General features: G+C 40.2%; 1 protein-coding gene across 5 annotated transcripts in view; it reads right to left on the bottom strand.

Moving 5' to 3' along the window:
* LOC136428235 (myosin-2 heavy chain-like) overlaps nucleotides 1-18,267 on the bottom strand; it is a 32,623-nt gene extending 14,356 nt beyond the window's left edge. For 3 of the 5 annotated variants that reach the window (XM_066417587.1, XM_066417589.1, XM_066417588.1), the window contains exons 1-10: nucleotides 17,651-18,267; nucleotides 5,715-5,851; nucleotides 4,868-5,339; nucleotides 3,386-3,483; nucleotides 2,702-2,846; nucleotides 2,370-2,495; nucleotides 1,818-1,943; nucleotides 1,176-1,343; nucleotides 762-887; nucleotides 83-250 (exon numbers count right to left, since the gene is read on the bottom strand). In XM_066417587.1, coding sequence (XP_066273684.1) covers nucleotides 83-250; nucleotides 762-887; nucleotides 1,176-1,343; nucleotides 1,818-1,943; nucleotides 2,370-2,495; nucleotides 2,702-2,846; nucleotides 3,386-3,483; nucleotides 4,868-5,339; nucleotides 5,715-5,851; nucleotides 17,651-17,875 — 1,791 coding nt within the window. In that variant the 5' untranslated portion in view covers nucleotides 17,876-18,267. Of the gene's footprint in view, nucleotides 1-82; nucleotides 251-761; nucleotides 888-1,175; nucleotides 1,344-1,817; nucleotides 1,944-2,369; nucleotides 2,496-2,701; nucleotides 2,847-3,385; nucleotides 3,484-4,867; nucleotides 5,340-5,714; nucleotides 5,852-7,860; nucleotides 7,935-17,650 lie in introns of those variants that run through there. The other 2 variants (XM_066417590.1, XM_066417592.1) reach the window with 2 other exon arrangements.
* Nucleotides 18,268-18,307: the final 40 nt, after the last annotated feature.

Here is an 18,307-nt window from a genome sequence, read left to right as displayed (position 1 = left end):
TGCTGACACAATATCTAATGCATGTGTTCAATGTACTGAAGAGTCCCCAATAGTCCATCAGGTGCTGGATTGCACTACGTACCTTGTTCAATAGGTCCTTGTCCTGTGTGACCCTCTTCAGCTCCCCTTCCAACATTAACTGCTGTTGCGTTGCCAGACGTTTGCTGGACTCCAGCTGTTTGTTCAGCTCTTGGGCCTTCTCCAAGTTGTGCTTGACCATAGACAACTCACTGGACAGGTCTTCACTCACCTACGAGGGAAAGGAATGGTTTTAAAGAATTTTATCTTTGGACCTGTGATGTAAAGACTGAGCTGATGCCTGCCAATGATTGATTGTTTGGTTGGTTGTATGATACTGTCCAAACACTTAGACAGAACAGGACTAAGAAGGTACCAACAGGACTAACAATTCAGGAATGGCCCTTAAGTTATCTTGTGCACTTGGAAGATCTTATTGCCTCATAAGATTTTTTACCCCTCTAAAATGTTAGATGTAATAGTACACAGTCTGACCACAGAAAAAAAAGCCTGAAGTAAAAAAAAAGATTTGAAATCAGCAACTGTGTTGCTAGATGACACTTTTGGAACCATTATTGCCATGTCCCTTTTATCAAAAGACAAGAATACTTTAAGTGGGGAACCAAGACTATGGCCCGATGTACACATACGTTTTTGAGTCGGCTTTGAGTCAACTTAGGATTGTGCAAGGAGAAGCTAGGCCACTCATGTAGCATTTCCTTGTAGCAAAACAAATATTGTACCTTTTTCACAGCATTGAGCTCCTGCTCTACCCGGAGTTTCTCTTGGCTGTTCTTGTCTGCAGACAGCTTGGCCTGTGCCAGATCCACATGCAGTTCTGTGCACTGTTCTTCTACAGAATGTTTGGCCTAAAATAAACATCATGACATCACATTATGCTCCTCCAGTGAAGGTAAACAGTGAGTTGGACTCAAACAAGATTATCCATAAAAATAATCTTTTTAAATCTACAATTTTCTTGTTAATTCCAAACAACTAAGAAATTGGAACATTAAAGTTTCATATATTTTTTTTGTGTTGCCAATAAGGATGTAGCACCAGATGCCGCAAGCAAGCAATAGTCTGGTTGGATACACAAAAGTAAAGACACACAAATTGAGACTTGTAGATGAAACAAATTTCATCTGAATTCTGACCTTCATGAGCTGTTCCTTGTCCACTGTCATTTTCTGCACTTTCTGATGAAGGTCTATCTTCTCCTGGAACAGTCTGTCCTTCTCTGCTGTCACACTGGCCAGTTTGGACTTTGCATCAGCCAGCACATCTTCTAGCCTGGTAGTCCTGGTAAACAAGCTATCTCTCTCCTGTAGGTGATAAAAACACCATGTTATACCTAGCATATTTTCAAAATGTACTATGTTGCCAACAACGATATTTCATCTTTATCCCTTTTCCTATGCCTTAACTTCACATCTAGTTCACATTTAGTTTCAATGGTGTTGCCAAAATCTATCTCGCATAACATCACAATGTTATTATGTCACAAAGTTATTCATATACATGTACTGTAAATCCTGATGTTCCCATTGGTTTTACAGTATTTTCTGTTTTCAAAAGTGACTTCTTACCGCAATATCATGACACAACAAATTTGTGTTTCAAATTTCTAGAGTTGTTTCATTTCCAACGTACGTATAATCAAAACACCACGAACACCTCCTTTCCCCTCCTAATGTGAAATCTACTCTCCGAAAAGATAAATAATTCTAATTCTATTGACTATTATATTCACTGACTTGAACTGCTTTGAAGGAGTGAAGATTCCTAAGTCTCCTTACCTGTTTGACCCTGCTGAACTCATCCCCAATGTTGGTCCAGTCATCCTTCAGGTGTGCATATGAGGTGGTAACTTCTGCTAGCTTCTGGGTGACCTCACTGTTCTGTGTGATCAAGGCTTGCTGTTTCTGTATGAAAAGTTCAAGCATACAATCTTAAGTGGTAGAAAGGAAGATAGGGGTATTACTGTATCATTTAACAAATTAGATGACTGGATGCCATTGCAAATAGCCTGTTGCAAGCCACAGGACAAAGCTGAATATCCAAATACTGTCAATACGATAAAGTGTTAAATTTAGCCTGGTGTCCAAACCTATTATAGCTCCTGAGCTCTTCTGTCCTCTCTGCAAGAGGGCAGAAACAAAAGGACAGAAGAGACTAGGGCGCTATAATTGATTTGAATACCAGGCTATGTTAAATTAGCAACCAAGTCTGAACTTCTTTAGTTGTAGGCAAGTCATTTGTAGCCAAGTTGATATTACGTGCATTGTTATAGATTCACAGCAAATTGAAACGTATTGGTAACCATGAAGTGTAAGAATGATCTTTCAGACCTCCCTAAGATTGTTGGCCTCCTGCTGGGAGACTTGTTTCTCTGCCTCCAGCTTGTCTGATCGCAGCTTGGCCAGCTGGAGAGACTCCTTCAGCGCAGTGATCTCACGGCCCATGGTGTCTTTGGTCTGGTGGGGAAAACATGTTACAGCCATGAGAAAGTTGGGAGTCATTTGGGATGGTTAAGAGATTGAAGCACCCCTTTTCCTAAATGCCCAAACTAGCATTTTGCCACAAGTGTCTCAAACCACAATTTTCTCAGAATGACGGACTCACATTTTTTTTAGTATTAAGGATAAGATTGTAATAAGATTTCAGATCATTATTCCCTAACCTTCTGAAAGTTGTTGTTTTCCTGTTCCATCATGTTGAGTGCAGTACTGGTCTGGTCCACTAGGGCTTGTCTCTGTCTGTACTCTGCCTGTAACGTGCTGTAGGAGGCCTGTAAACCATGCAGTTCAGCATCCAGTTGTCCGATTCTATAAAACAAGAACAAGGCACAAGTCGGTCACAGCCACATATCAGGTGTTAGTCACTCAATTCCATTTCATAAAACAAGCAAAACAAATTGTTTGTTCCTTGGACTCTTCTAGTGCCTGGTGGTACATAGGGCATCAAGTTTCCTTGCTGTTTCAGTAGAAGGGGGGTTGCTTTTACAGGGAGGGGTTGATAGCATTTCACGGTGCACTTTCCGTCAAGCTAAAACATGCACTATAGGGTGTTACAATTATCTGATGGGAACTTGTATGGCCCCTTTTCCACTAGACTGTGATCACTGAATGACTGTTGAGCCACCAAAATTGAATTTGTGTGGCCCATAATTTCATATAATTGGAATATGATGTTTCAGTATGATTTGAAAGGCAAGAAAACACACAAACGTGAAAAATTCCCTCTTTATCCATTTCTTGAAATTCCTTAAGTGAGCTGTCAAATCTTTGGTCCCTCATCAGGCACTGAAATCTTGAAGCAGCTAGAAGTAGGGGGTGTAAGTTGTAAACACACAGTTCCCACCCACCTGTCATGAAGCTCATCCCTCCTCTGTATGCCTTCAATCTGTGTCGCCTCCAGGTCAGCCTTATCCTTCTCCAGTGTGTTCACTCGGAACTCTAGTTGCTGTAGCCACGTAAAATATCATATAAGTTGATAACTGATCAGAAAGAATTACAAAGCAAATTTTACAGCCAACATGTAGTTTCATACCCCTTTAAGCACAATTTTTCATTGTCATGCTTGTCTAGTCTTATCAATAAAATTGCAATCATGAATCTTTGAATACATTTTTCATAACCACATACTAATGAAGTTATGAAAAGAAACTTTAAAGTGAGCTATTTAAGAAGCAATGAAAATATAGCAACTCGGGATAAGAGATTTGACTTCAGTCATACAGTCATGTGACAGTTAACGTTGGGTAACATAAATTCGGGATTTTTCCGATAATGGTTGACTGAAATCAATCTAGCAGAACAATAAACCATCCTTTTTTTCTATTATTCTGTCAGTATCATGTACTATCTTTGCACTAATAATATATATGGTAGATTTTGTCTCTAGTCGTGCTGACACCATAATATTTCAACTTGAAACTACCGTCCGCCGCACGCACAATTACGGTGCTGTCGGACAGGGGGGCACATTAATTCGGGAGAGAAGATTCGTCTTGAATATCTTACCGCTAATCACATTTTAAACAGCAGCTATTCGTTCCATCCTTGGCTTGAGGAGAGTGCTATGGATATAGACGTGTCCAAGTAAAAAAAATACACGAAAAAACGGCCGTACCGCACACATCAGGCCAGTTCGGGTACAACCCGTGTGTTGAGTCGGTAGAACTTCACTCAAAGTCGGCCCATCGTCATCATCGGGCAACGTGTAACGTTACATTATTCATGGGAAGTTAGCTGGATGCCGTAGCAATGGTAATACTACTATGTCCATGTGTTCCTTGTTGTGTTAGGAGCAAACTTTGAGGAAAATATCTTCCTCAGTCCACTATCACACGCAGCATTTAGACAAAAACGTGTTCCTCACAAACCTTTGTCGTCTGCTTGACAACAGGATTCTGGTTAACAATATGGCGGCGGGAAAATACACGTGCCGTAGGTTGTAGCAACAGAGAGGAGTTTTGATGATTGATCACACTTAGAATCCAGTTGCAGGTTAGCAAAAGAGATTGTAATAAGTTGTCTTGTAAATAATTGTGTTGAGCAGGAAGCGGATGTGACATTTTTCTTATAAACCAGCCGACAACCATGTTGTTTAATTCTCCCACGAAGTCCTCAGATTGTTCCAATAAGGGACGGAGAGTTTTTGACCTCGTCGCCTTATAATCCATGCTTATCGAAGCTTTTCAGACAGTGTTCTGAATACGTAAGTCTGTCAGGTTTGCATTTCTAGCGGTATTACTTATGTTGCATCTAGCACATATCCCTAAATACCCCGTTTTCAAAAAATCCCGAATTTAAGTACCCCGCGAATTTAGGTTACCCAACGTTACCTGTTGGTGAGACTTCATGTTAGCTACAGTCATCTTGTTCTCAGATAACTTCCCTTCAGCCTCCGTCAGCCTCTCTGTCTGCAGCTGCAAGGTTTCCTGGGCCTCCCGCAGTTTGTCCACCAGGTTGAGCCTCCTGGACTCGCTCTCCTGCAGACTGTCCTGTAATACCTTCTCCGGTGACATCCCGCTTGGCGTGGCATAGAAGGAAGAGTCTTGTGACTGCTGTCTGCTTGGAGAGGGACTCCTGAATAGTGAATCCTGTGGCCTGTGCAGAGACTCATGTGACTGTGCCCTGTAGATGGAGTTCTGAGGTCTGTTTGTGCTGTAGGAATGAGGTTTGGACCAGGATGGACTCCTGTGGACGGGACGGCCCAGCTCCTCTTTCCTCCGGTCGTACGTTTCACCGAGAAGGGATAAAGCTCTGGCGATGACAGGGGACTTTGTCTTCAGGGAAGACATGGACAGGCTGTGGCTGCAAGGACAGGGAACAAAAATGCTATTTCAAAAATTTGAACACATTACAAAAAGGTCATGAAAATTGTTAAACATTGCAACATACATTTGTATTCAGTAAATATGAATTTCAAGCATTGCCAACCCATAACAAGAAACAGTACTGCCTCATTTACATGAGAAGCTTTTTATACATTCCATTCAATTTTATTGTGAAATCAACTGGCAGAAGTACAGTCCAATGCATAAATATACAACTGAATTGTGTTGATTTTGACAAAAAATTATCATTTCAACTTATCACATAAACTGCAGGACATTTTTCTAAAATCAAACAGTATACATAGATACATGCATGACTTAAGTTTTAGAATTTAAAACATATCAGTCCCACCTTATCCCACTGTCGGAGTCATGTGTGGGAGAGTGGGGACGGGATCCCTCGCTGCCGTTTGCGCGAGGACCCGTCAGCTCCAGGGACGTCTGGATAGCATCAGCCAGCTCCTGGTTCCGCGACTGCTGTAAGAGGGTCTGGAACCAACAATCAATAAATGAACCATAAAAGATAATTCATATTAATACAGCCATACGTTCTGCAGCCTTTCACATGAGTGCTAAAATGAAAGAATCTCTCACTTTCTTGATATTAGGGTTGACATTTTCAAAAAACTCACATTTTAACTGTTATGGTAAAACTACAAAATAGATTGAATGTGTGTAACCTTCTACATAGTACACTGATAACCAATACGATAAGAAGGAAGCTTTGTTGTTATACATGTACTAGTGTGTATGTACAGGTCCAACAGTTGTGGTTGACAAGCTATCAGACCACTCAAGCTCTATTTGCACAGTTTGAAGTGGCCACACAGGGAGTGTACAGATAAAGACGGCCTGTCAGACAGTGCACAATGTAGTCACAACTTCCCAGGGAGACCAAACAACCAATGCTATGAACAAAAACTTGAACTCTCTTTCAACTCTATGTAACTGCTCTCAGTTACTGTACGATGACTTGAGTTGTGACTTTTCGAGCATCATATAGGCACTGTAATGTTCTGACTGTTCTTAATTAGACAGACTCTTAAATTATACCCAAAGCTACAAAATGCCTACCTGAGTAGACAACTGTATTGGATATCATCTGCTTTTAATGACAACCTCGTACCAGAGACATGTATACAGAACTTTGTATACAGTAGCTGTTTGTAAATCCTAGGATAAAATGCAGCAACCTTTGTGAACCTAATGTTTTGTCAGCTGTTGTTACTGTACATGAGTAATAGTAAATTCTTAACACTGCCTCCAATTTCACCTGTTCACTAGCAATGAGCATCAAGTACCTGTATAGGTAGCAGGGGTCAGTAAAATTTCTAGAACAAGAGCAAATTGAGAGCTAAATCATAGTATGAGCAGTCAAATTAGAATTTAATACAGAAATTCTGTTAGAAACACTCTTCACCCTTTACTGTCTTCGTTTCTCACTATTCTGGCATCACTTGGTTACAACAATTTTAATGGTTGACACTATTATCAACAGGTGTTCATTAGCCTGGCATAAATGAGTACTAATGGATATTCTTATCTGTGCCTCTGTCCACACATAACAAGGAAACTAAGAATAACCCCAATAGGTTAACTTCCTGGGCAAATCAGGAGCTGGGTGCTTGTAGCCTGGAATCCAGCCTATTCTACAAATGTTTCTAACAATCGCTTCTCCCTTTTCTCCATTCAACCGTTTTAAGGTCCTCACTGCCTACATTGTTGTGGGAATCAAATATTTATCAGAAGCAGTGTAAACTTCAAATGTCTGTTCAAACCCCTTTACCATGCCTTTGCGAGTACCTAATGTGACTCAAACTTTTGCCTATGATATCTTAGGCAAATGTTCAGATACCAGTTGTTTCTCTGTTATAAATGGGTGCCAGACTATCCTGCATAGAATCGAGAAAATGGAGCTAGAATTGGATGGATATCAGGCTTGGAAACTTTGGGATCTGTCCTCAATCAGGGGTGCACAGTTTATATGGATTGTATAGTTTATTACAGAAAATATGGTAATAGAAATTAAAGTCCCAAACTGTAACTTCGTATGGAGTCACCATTTTCATGATGAAGTAATATGATCAGCATTATTTGAATTACATGTAATGGTACCCATAATCCATTGCAATAGCAACAACTTATAGTGGCACCTGTCTAAGAATTGACCATGCCTCAGTACATTGGTTTTCCTTCCCTTTAAAGAGTTGGATATCTACATGTAACTAGTTCTACTAAAGACCTAAATTACCTTCATAAAACAAAATATGGATTAAACGCAAGATGACGGTGAAGTATCAGATAAATGCAAAAAGCTGCAGTCTAGCCCTAGTTATTCTAGTATTTTAGTAACTCGATTGTGCCCTTTTCTCACGGTGCTTTGTGTCTAATCAATATGTCTTTGGGCTCAGACCTTATTTCAGACAATGCCTTTTGTGTTGGAGCTGCACCATTCTTTTCAGCTGTAATATCATTAAACAGGTCATGATCAAGCTTACCAAACAGGTAGTTCCTCGAGTTCAGTGCACAACATTCAAGCCAAAGACTCCAGTCTGTTCAGGTCGGTTGAAGAAATGAATACATCACAGTTTTGTCAACAAGAAACCATAATGGTCAGCCTGGCATTCCTTGCTTCGGCGCCTTTTGAAGTGGTTATTTTAGATCCCACATTAAAAAAGGACTCAGATGGGGTTTCAGGGATTCTCTTTCTTTCTCTGACAAATATCTTCAGCCTAACTTCTGATCAGCACTGCATTTTACTAAATAGCATACATGTACAATATTTTGAACCGAATCTGTCTTGTAGAAAGCAGACGATGTTCTTCCATAGTAGAGTAGAAGACTGGGCAAGATATTTCAAAACCTCCTTCAGACCCTTGCCACTTTTGAAGAGGCAACTAAGTCCTGGTATCGAATGTCCGTTGAGAACAATAACAAACAATGCAGTAGCCAGAGGAGTTCTGTATCATCCTGGTCCTAACACGATCTGAGAATTGAGAGTCAAAAGGTACATGTAGGTGCTCGAGGGCTGAACGAAGGATATTTCGCACACAGGGATGTATACATATTATGTTGATTATCATCCTTCCTCGCACAAAAATAACTGGGTCAGCGTCCCTCATATTCTGCCATTTTTTTCACAACTATGTCAATGACAACAACGCGAGGTAATCCAATCACAAATCTTGTTATTTTTGTGATTGACCTCGGATTTAAGGCATGAATGCACCAAGCGATTCTCTTTCTATGCACCTAATTGTTAAGTCAATGAGTCAATTTGAATGGTATTGTGTGTTAGTTTTGGTGTCCTTGGTAACATGCTTTTGAAGGAAATTGAATAGATATCTAAATGTAGGTGGCCAAAATTTTTTTCATAGAAAAATTGATTGTTCTCTAGTTTCCCAATGATTTCTAAATAATTGTGATGAACTAATAGTTTATCATGTACACTTTTCCATCAAATCTTCTCTGAGCTTGTATGCAATTGTGTTCCTGACTTTATGTACAGTAATTCATCTGGCATATCAACAGCAAGTTGTTCATGTAACCTAGTCCAGCCATGCGACTCATTTGAAAGTGAGCCTTTAATGCTAAATAACTAGTTGGGGATTCTAAGACGACTTCTGGTCTAATAAGCTAATAGTACAATGGTAACCACCCTTCAGTACATCAATCCAACATTTCAGGCGTGTGATGGCTACAACTTATTCGTTTCTGATACCACTTAAGATCAAAGGCCGACCGTACTGATACCTGGTACACATACCGCCAGTACTCCTTCAGGTCCCTTAGAGATGAAAAGCTGGCTGATAATCGTGTCTCTTCAGGTGTAAGCCAGCCGTCACAGGTGAGCTGCATACCTGAGGGGCTTGTTTCACCTGGACACAAAGGTGTGTCACCACCGCGGCCTTCCCCTGCTATTGTCCACACGCAGTGTTTGGGGAGGATTAGGATGTCAAACAGGTCAGGGGACTAAGTGTCTGGAATAATCAGATATCCCAGGAGTTAACCCTGATACTGTCAGGTAGAGGGCACTGAACTGAATGAAATGAGGTCACATTTCTCTGATTCCAAAGTGCTGTATTACTTCCTGTTCTACTGTATCTATTACACAAATTCTCCCACAATAATGAAATAAATTTAGATCACCTATCAGTATCATAACACACACACTCACATGTACTAGTTGAAATGAACATTGCTCTAAAACTGTGGAAGAATAAACTTTAGATTAAAAAGATTAGGCTTTTAAAAAAGCCCTTAATTTTAGGGATGTCCCTGCGGCTCAACTGGTAGCAGCCTCACAATTGATGAGCTCATGGTTCTAATTAGTTGGTAACTTGGAGACCCGGTTCAAGTCCCGGAGTCAGGACATCTCAGTTAGGGCTGCACCATTTTCAGAAGGGACGTAAAAGTCCTGTGTTCAAGGAGATACCTTGAGCATGTTTAGGGGGAAGGGCTTGCAAACCCCTGCCTGAAAAAATACACCTTGCCACAGAAACAGCATGAGGAAACTTGCTGACCTAAAAGGTGAATAATAACTTAAAGCTAATTGGACTTTCCAAGTCCCAAACTGCCTTTCTAAAAAGACTGGTATTAAGACATTGTGCTCATCTTCAAATGGTCGTCTACTAAACATCTTCAAGCACAGACGCCAGACAGATTACAGCCTTTCAACATAATCTAGAGTCGTTGCTCCAGCTACCTGCAATCACAGCGCAGACAAAATACCCTGCCGTACAGCTTAATTAAGATTTATTACACCTCTCATCTATAACTGTCGCAAAGTCAAACAATAAGCCACTGGGTTACATTATTAATCAGATCCCAAGCTAATTTTGATATGAAAAATAAACAATTACATAATAGTGATATACAACTGAGTCACCATTGTGATGTTTAAAAAGGTTCTTGTTACTAGGACTTATCCATGTTTAATGTGACTGATGGATGCCATACTTACTTAGTAACATTATGTTGTTGTTAAGAAATGTAAGTCCATGCACAAAACAGTCACTCAATATATCTTTGCTGCCTTAAGAATACTTGTACTTTGCTAGTCAACAACACAGCTTCTGTGCCAGAGCAAGTGATTCAACATCACAGCATTATAGCTGCTACAGTTTGTTCTTTAACAAGTGACCTGTATAACTCACAACTAGTTTTTCATTTCCTTACGAATGAGTAAGCAACCATGGAAAGTTTTTGTCAAGAGGCTTTACACATAAGCCATGATAATGATACTACTTGTACAACTTGTTATTTACAACAATTCATACAAATACCTTCCCGTTCTAGCTCGGTTGAACATATATGAGGTCGCAACAAACAATCGTCTTTTCAAGAAAAGGTCATCATTATGTTATTTGTGTGTTCTTGACTATTTCATTGTCATCTAAAAGGGTAATTTTAGCCTGGTAATATGGTGAATCTTGGAGCTTTAAAGATCATGTATCTCGTTACTGCAGTGTCATCTGTACAAGAAGAGATCTGTCAGTTGATTCACACATCACTTTGTTATGTCCCTATCTCCAACAGGCCAGAGGCATTTCATGTATCTCTTTTTCTTATCATCTCTATTGTCCTCATTCAATTTTTCCAACTCTCAAATAGATACTTATGCACTACAGCCATAGCAGGAGAGTTGACCAAACTGGTTTCTAAATTGACAACTTCCACTTTCTACACACAGAAAAACAAACAACTAGTGTTGCTGTTAACAGGTGGTTGTGGGTTTTCTACAACCTAATTGACACTAAACAGTCCCATTTACATTCCTAAGAGAAGATAACACATTATTTAGGTCAATGGATCCCATCCTTAACAGGCATCCCATACCAAATGGGCTCTTCCAACCGTGGTAGAACAACCTATTTCTTCCATATGAGACAAAGAAACAGTTCAAACTACATGTATTACATTTACAGTGCTGAAAGGAACTTTACCAAATTGTCTTTAGTCTTGCCTGCTTCAAATGCCAAAAGTCCACGAGCCATTTATGAATCCATATATTACGATCAGACACAAAACATAGCGAGACTGCAGTGTTGAGTCTATTATCAACTTCTTGGGCTGTGTGTTTAATTATCACAACAAATTCTTGTCTACATAGTATATAGTAGTAAGGTACAAGAAGGTAGTTTTGACAACAAGAGCAAAGAAAAAATACCCATAGACCATTCCCAAAAAGATTCGAGAGACCAGTTTGGAAATATATCTTACTTCCTAAACTACATTGACAAACCATGTGACACTGATATTTGCTGATAAGACATTCTTAACTGGACATGTCTACCCCCTACCTTAAGACAAACAATGCAAGACTGAAGCAAAAGATTAGGTTTGACAGATAATCATCTAGACAGATAGCTCTGGGGGACAGTACAGGTACCCCCCTCTGAGAACCAATAGGGCCATTTACTCATATCTATGGAATTATGTCTTTGGGTCAAACAGTTGCAAAACAGTGTCTTTACTTTTTATTCTTTTCACAAGGTAGAGGTTAAGTTATTGGTAACCGAGGCAGTTTGCTTTCTTATTTTTCTCCTAGTGGAAATAGAAATGGCTTATAGGCAACAGAGAGAACTGATATAACCTAGCCTCTACTACAGACATAGCCCTAGTTAAGCAGCAAACTAGCGGACTAACTCCTCTGGCATATTTTCTGTCTTTTTGGCCAATTTCTACTCTTTCCAGTCACCTCTGGAGCCTGGTAGAGGCTGGATTTGACCAATGGAAAAGCAAAAACACTTAAGGCAAGTCCATTGCTCTGTGTACTAATTGATAAATCTGAGTGAATGTCAATATCGCATGTGATAGACAGGTGACCAACACCTTAGGAAAACAAGGGCACATTGTTCTGTGCTTTCTCCATTCATATTGCTGTTTACAATAATAGAGCACCGAACTTTGCCCTGGCGCTTTCACTTCATCTCACCTGGGCTTACTGTTTGCATAATTGTTATGTGCACGCTCCTCACCCTGGATACAAAAACCCCTGTTTCTTGGAGCTTTCCCCCTAAAAGGCGGTTATATGCTTCCTTTGTGATGGTACAAAATGTGTTAAGAGTGCATTAATGAATGTGCTAAATGCCACAAGTTATTACATGTCAAAGGAAACAGACAATGCCTAGTCTTGCTGAATAGCTACTAATGTAGTTGGAATGTGAAATGGGCTACTTTTTGGACTGTAATTCCGGAAGGATTGCCCTTTGTGTCAAATGCTGAGGACCAAGGTTTTTATCCCCTTCTAAGAAGTTTGCCTTTCTTACCTGTGGCTTGTTTTGGGGCCACTTGATCATGCTTAGCTCCAGGCCCAGACTCATACCCCACCCAAAGTAAACACTTGTACTTGAGCTTGGATCACACATACTTAGGTCCTAACCAGTGTCGAGAGAAAACCTTAGACCAAAAAATGTGACTTTTTATCTGGGACAAGCTGCTGTAATAGATACAGGGCAGTGGAACGCAAACAGTTTCATAGGAATTCAATAGAATTATTCGACCCTGAGATTATCACCAAGGCAGTGGCAGAGCTGTTCCAATAATGTGGCCTCCCTATTATAAAAGTGAATGTTTCAGAACTGTTAAAAAGGGGACATCCTCAAAGTCTTTATGTCATTGTCTGGATCGTGCAGCAAGACATTTTCATATAAAATTTCCCAAGTTGATTTGATAAAAAGTAACAACAGGAGCTAAAGCCTACCTTATATCATAATGCATATTAATAAGATTCAGTAAAAGGGTCGGCAATGAAAAGCCCACAACAATCACATGGACATGTGTATAAATCCAGAAAATTACAAATCTTACGAGTTCCTCCATAGACTAGAGGCATATGAAAAATTGTCTTATAAACACCTTACTCAAACTTAGCAACATCCCAATGTTTACATTTTCTGTTACTTAAGATATGTTTACCACTTAATAAACATAAAATAGCAATTATATCCAACATATTTCATAGAGGAACAATCTTGCCGAGTGAGAAGGGTGAAAAGGAAGAAAACACTGATTAAAAATATTCCTCCTCAGAAAATTAACAAAACAGACACACAGAAATACGAAACACAAACTCTGGATTGGTCAATTGTCCTCTGATATTAAAAGACATGTTGAACCACCATACCTTTTCTGTTGTCTTAGTTCCTATATATAAACCAATGTCAAACCAAATTAAACAGCATACAGATCATCTCATGCATGGATTTTGTTATCCTATCAACTTAGGTTCTGTACTACAAAGTTAGTCAAACAATACCACTGCTGATTGTAGGAGACTAAACAGTCTATAAATAAGTCCTGGTGACATCAACATAAAAAGAGGTCTGGGGTACTTTGTATGCACAGGTGAAAACACCACACATCAGGAATATAACAAACTGGTCTAGAGGCATTCATCATTTCAAAGTTCAATCAATGTGTAATTTTAGAAATATCATCTAAAAGAAATGTGTTACTGTCAATATGCTTCAACTTTATCTCAATATGGAAAATTAGGATACCACATCAATTATCTCAAACAGACGACTAGTTTATCATATCCATGTTGATGTTTATATTATTGTAATAGTCTATGCCAATGCATATTCAATTCACCAAATATACACTGGCTTTACAATGTCAAGAAAGCTTAAATTATATCTTAGTTTATCGAGTTATACTAAAGTTAGTGTCATGGAATTGATAACGAAGATTCCATGGTTCACCTCATTTTTTCAAAACTTACCAGATAAACTTATTTAACAACCTGTCTTTATTCCTGAAAAATTGTGCATTCCTGCATCCAACAACAATATCACATATTAACTATTGGCATTGCCAAAAAGAAATCTTGCTTTACTTCATTTCCAGTTCACTTCACCCCTGGGCTGACAACTTGTGTGATTGATAGTAGTCGGCCATTAAAATACCTGTGTGTTCAGGTACAGAGTTACCAGGGCACATGCACCTAGAGGGTAGGGGCAGCCAGGCAGGCAACTTAAACAAACAGTTGCTAGGTAACCAGGAGATCAATTTAATTTACTAAGCAGGCTTTCCTAGACTGAACAAGATTTACCTTTGTAGCACACAAGCTATCAGGATACTCTCTGTTTTAAGCAAGCATCTTTCTGGTATGTTGTGTGAAAACAAGGAACTTTTTGAGTGCACCAAGCCATGAGCTGGTTTTGGCTTGTCTAACAGATTGCAATTGGTAACACTATAAAATATGGGACAGAAAGGAGGAAAAATGTTTAAAGTTAAACATACAAAAGTGTTTCAGGACAAAGCAGATTTATCAGAAGACTTGATGATTCAAACACTGCATGCTGTGTGGCTGGTAGAAATACACCCTGATGTTTAAAGTCTATGCTGCATACATGTAGCTTGCCTTACTAATGCATGCCTTTGTGTACAGCCTTAGGCAAAGTGTCTGCATAGCCATCATTTTTCAACTCATCCCTGTCCATCTCAGAACAGGTACCTTACTGAAAAATATCTGACAGTTTTGTTTGTTGCCAAACACCCACCTGACATGCAGACCCTGCTCTGGTATGTTAGGACGCTGGGCTTCCAGTGACAAATTACTTCAACAAGACTGGCACTGACTGGCTGCTTATAGTAACAACTGTCGGATTCATCTTAGCATAAGTAGGATCAGTTAGGAATGTTGACACACAGGAGGTCACCGACCTTACTTAAGCACCTAGGGTTTCTTCTTGACACATTCTTTCCTCAACTAGCCTGAAATCCAGCTTTCTTAGCTTTATCTTCTTCCTATAACTTGTCTGTGCCAGTCATATTATATGACTGGAATCCATACTACTCCTCAACACCAATGGGCATCTTTAATCTGAGACTCCTTTAAACTCCAATAACAAAGATTATGCTTACTATCTTCATTTGCAATAGAAGTAATGAATGGATACAAAAGCATAACACAGTGGTAATCTGATTCCCCTATATGGGGGCCTGCATGCCCTTTTACGTAGATCATAATCAGTCGTTTTAATTCCCCGTAATTCCTAGCCGGACCGCTCAAAATCAATGCAGAGCATGATTGGTGCATTTTACGTTTATACGTAATGGATGCCTAAAGTTAGCATAAAGCATTCACTTTACAGCCGCTCTCTTCCTGAATTTAGCATAAAGCATTAACGGTATACTCCCATGCAGGCACCCTTATGACATGGCAGGTGGTCCCTATGTACTATACAACAAACTACTTGCTGTATAGCAATCTTTTTTGTGTGTATTCTTTATAAAGCCAAGGATCTTTTTTCACGATAAAAGCTCATTGATAAAGGGTACAAAATTAAGCACATAGTAGGAATACTGTCTGACTTGGGAAGCGACTGTGAGCCTTTCACCACACATTGGGATTATAAAGTGGCCCCCATTGTAGCGGTTGTACCTGACTGGCGGTTGACCACCTTTTCAACAAGTGGTCCTAGTCTATACACCTGGAACAAGGAACAACACCTGGACCTTTCAGTCTTTCAGACTTAATTAAAATGAATGGCAGAGAAAACCCATTTACAAGTCGTTTAAATACTCCTTGTGTTTGAGGAGTGCCCTGTGCATACATGGTTAGTGGAGACCTTCTGCTCCATGCTGTTTGGGTCAGAAGGTGGTCAGAGGAAAGCATTAACGTTGACACTGTCAACTCAGTCCTGACAGCAAAGAACATGTTTACATCGATTAAACTTTAGCACACTGGAGTAGTCATTTGGCACCCAATTCCCTATTGGTTACAGAGTTAGGCAGCAAGGAAAAGTGGGTATATCTTAGAAAGCATCAGTTAGAATGAATATGTTTCAACTTTTCATCCATTTCTTTTCTGGCAACTGCCAACTTTGACCCAGCGCCCTTTCCAAAGACTGCAAATGTACCAATCATTGGGGTTTTGCAGATATCAATACAAGCTTGGTTATCTTTAAACTTAACGTTAAAACCCCTTCCAGCCCTTTACGTTCACCTGAATAAACAGTCGAAGACACAGGTTAAAGTTGTAGTAAAATGGTAGAATTGGCCACTTCCCATGAAAACAACAACAGGTAACAGTACTGTAGCTTCTGACAGCACTGCGTTATCTACGTCCAATCACATGTGGTAACCACAAATGATTTCAGCAACATTGTTTCTGTAACCATAATGGCACACAAAGGCAAGAGGGTGCTCAAAGGGACTTTTGTTCAAGAAAGCAAAACAAAGACTCACACTACCAACAAACTGTCACAAGGGGAAATAATTCTTCAGTTTGTTTTTTAAGATGAAAACCGAGGGGCAAGTGTCGTTATGACCTGTGTAATCCATACCAAGTGCTATTGTGTTTGGGTTTTTTAACCGAATTGTTATGATTTCTGGAGTGGTCTGGCTTGAATTGACTAACAGCCACCTGGTATCTAAATTACAGTGAAAACTTTGAGCAGATTCTCAACTATATGTCGGGAGTGGATGCTACCTGAAACGTGTGACTGTTTCCAAAATCTATCCAGTTGCTTGAGTAACTGTTTTCTTGCATATCTTATTACCTAGATGTCTAACCTTCATCACCGTTTGAACTAATTCTATCATGGACACAAAACTTTTGTTCCTCAATAGTTTTTATAGCTGTCTTGACTAGCAACCCTTGTCTAAAGGTTTTCATCCTGAACAGGTGTCATAGAAAATGGGAGGTAGATAAGCACTAGGTGAGATTCACTTGAACAGGTGATCCACTCTGTACAAGGATGTTACACATAAATTGTAAACGTATCTTAGGTGTCCTTGCTCACTGAGTACTTGACCCTTTGTTCTCTTTTTCAATTCCAATAGACCAAGAAAAGACCCATTCAAGGACTTTTCCAGTCATGCTTGAAAGGGTGCAAAATGGGGAATTCTTTATGAATAAAGCATTGGAGTTTTTGTTGATCTGTTTTGGGGAATGGATGGGACCAAAGATACAACTTCTCTGGATTTCCTTGAATTACAAAGTTTTGCATTCCTTCAGATCAAGTAAATCATCGTATTGAACATCGTGCGTAAGTTGTATTGGGATTGGGAAGTTGCAGTGCTGCAAAACCTTTTGCTTATATATCTCCGAGTTTTGCAAAATCTCTCCTGTGTTTTCGAACAGGTGTGACCAAAACCTTACGATGACAACAGGGGTTCTGGACAGTGTAGGGTGGACATCGTTGTTATGCAGATCACGGAGGGAATGGGTGAACTGTTGTGCCATTTTTTGATGGGACACTGATCTGAAAAGGGACAACGCCATCTGTTCTTGGACTGAGAAACGTTACCTATACATTTGTCACTAGTACTTACCTTCCAACTTGTCCTTGGCTCTGCCGAAGTGTCCATGCTAGCTACCCCTGATTCAGCGCTGAGCCGTCCCGGGTCGGAAACCCCCCGGTCGTGCCTGACCTGGCGCCGGCGGGACCGTGCTGGACCCTCCCCGTACACATTTCCATCCGCCCCGGGAGACCCGAACAACTTGGTCCGGAGGGCGGACGCCCTGGCGTCGGTGTCCGGGTCGTACATGTACGACATGCTTGTCCTAAAAAATCGTACACCGTTCTGTTTACCGTAGTCAGCAACGCGACAAAGTTTGTAGTCCGAACCCAAAGCAAAGCAAAGTCCGTTGTTTGAGGTTCAAACCTCCGGCCCACGCCGCCAGGCCGCGTCCAGTCCTGAGAAAGTTTGTCACAGTTGCCGACACGACAAACTGCCCCGGGCAAAACAAAGTTGTCACGACTTCCTACAGGACACTCAGCTGTGCAGTACGTGCAGGATTCAATGCAAGGGAAAGGAAAAAGTCCTCACCATGTCCTACACAAGCAAACCACTGCCAACTACCGTGGAAAAACGACACAATCACTTACAAAAGTAGGCGGAAATTTGAGCCCCTTCGATAATTCAGACCATTGTGTATGGACCGTACCACACTACTGGATACCAGAGGGAATAAACTTTTAAAAACCT

The sequence above is a fragment of the Branchiostoma lanceolatum genome, chromosome 2, assembly GCF_035083965.1.
Source record: "Branchiostoma lanceolatum isolate klBraLanc5 chromosome 2, klBraLanc5.hap2, whole genome shotgun sequence".
In the NCBI taxonomy this organism is placed as follows: Eukaryota; Metazoa; Chordata; class Leptocardii; order Amphioxiformes; family Branchiostomatidae; genus Branchiostoma; species Branchiostoma lanceolatum.
Note: the sequence above shows the minus strand (reverse complement) of the source record. Positions and strands in the feature narration are given on the sequence as shown.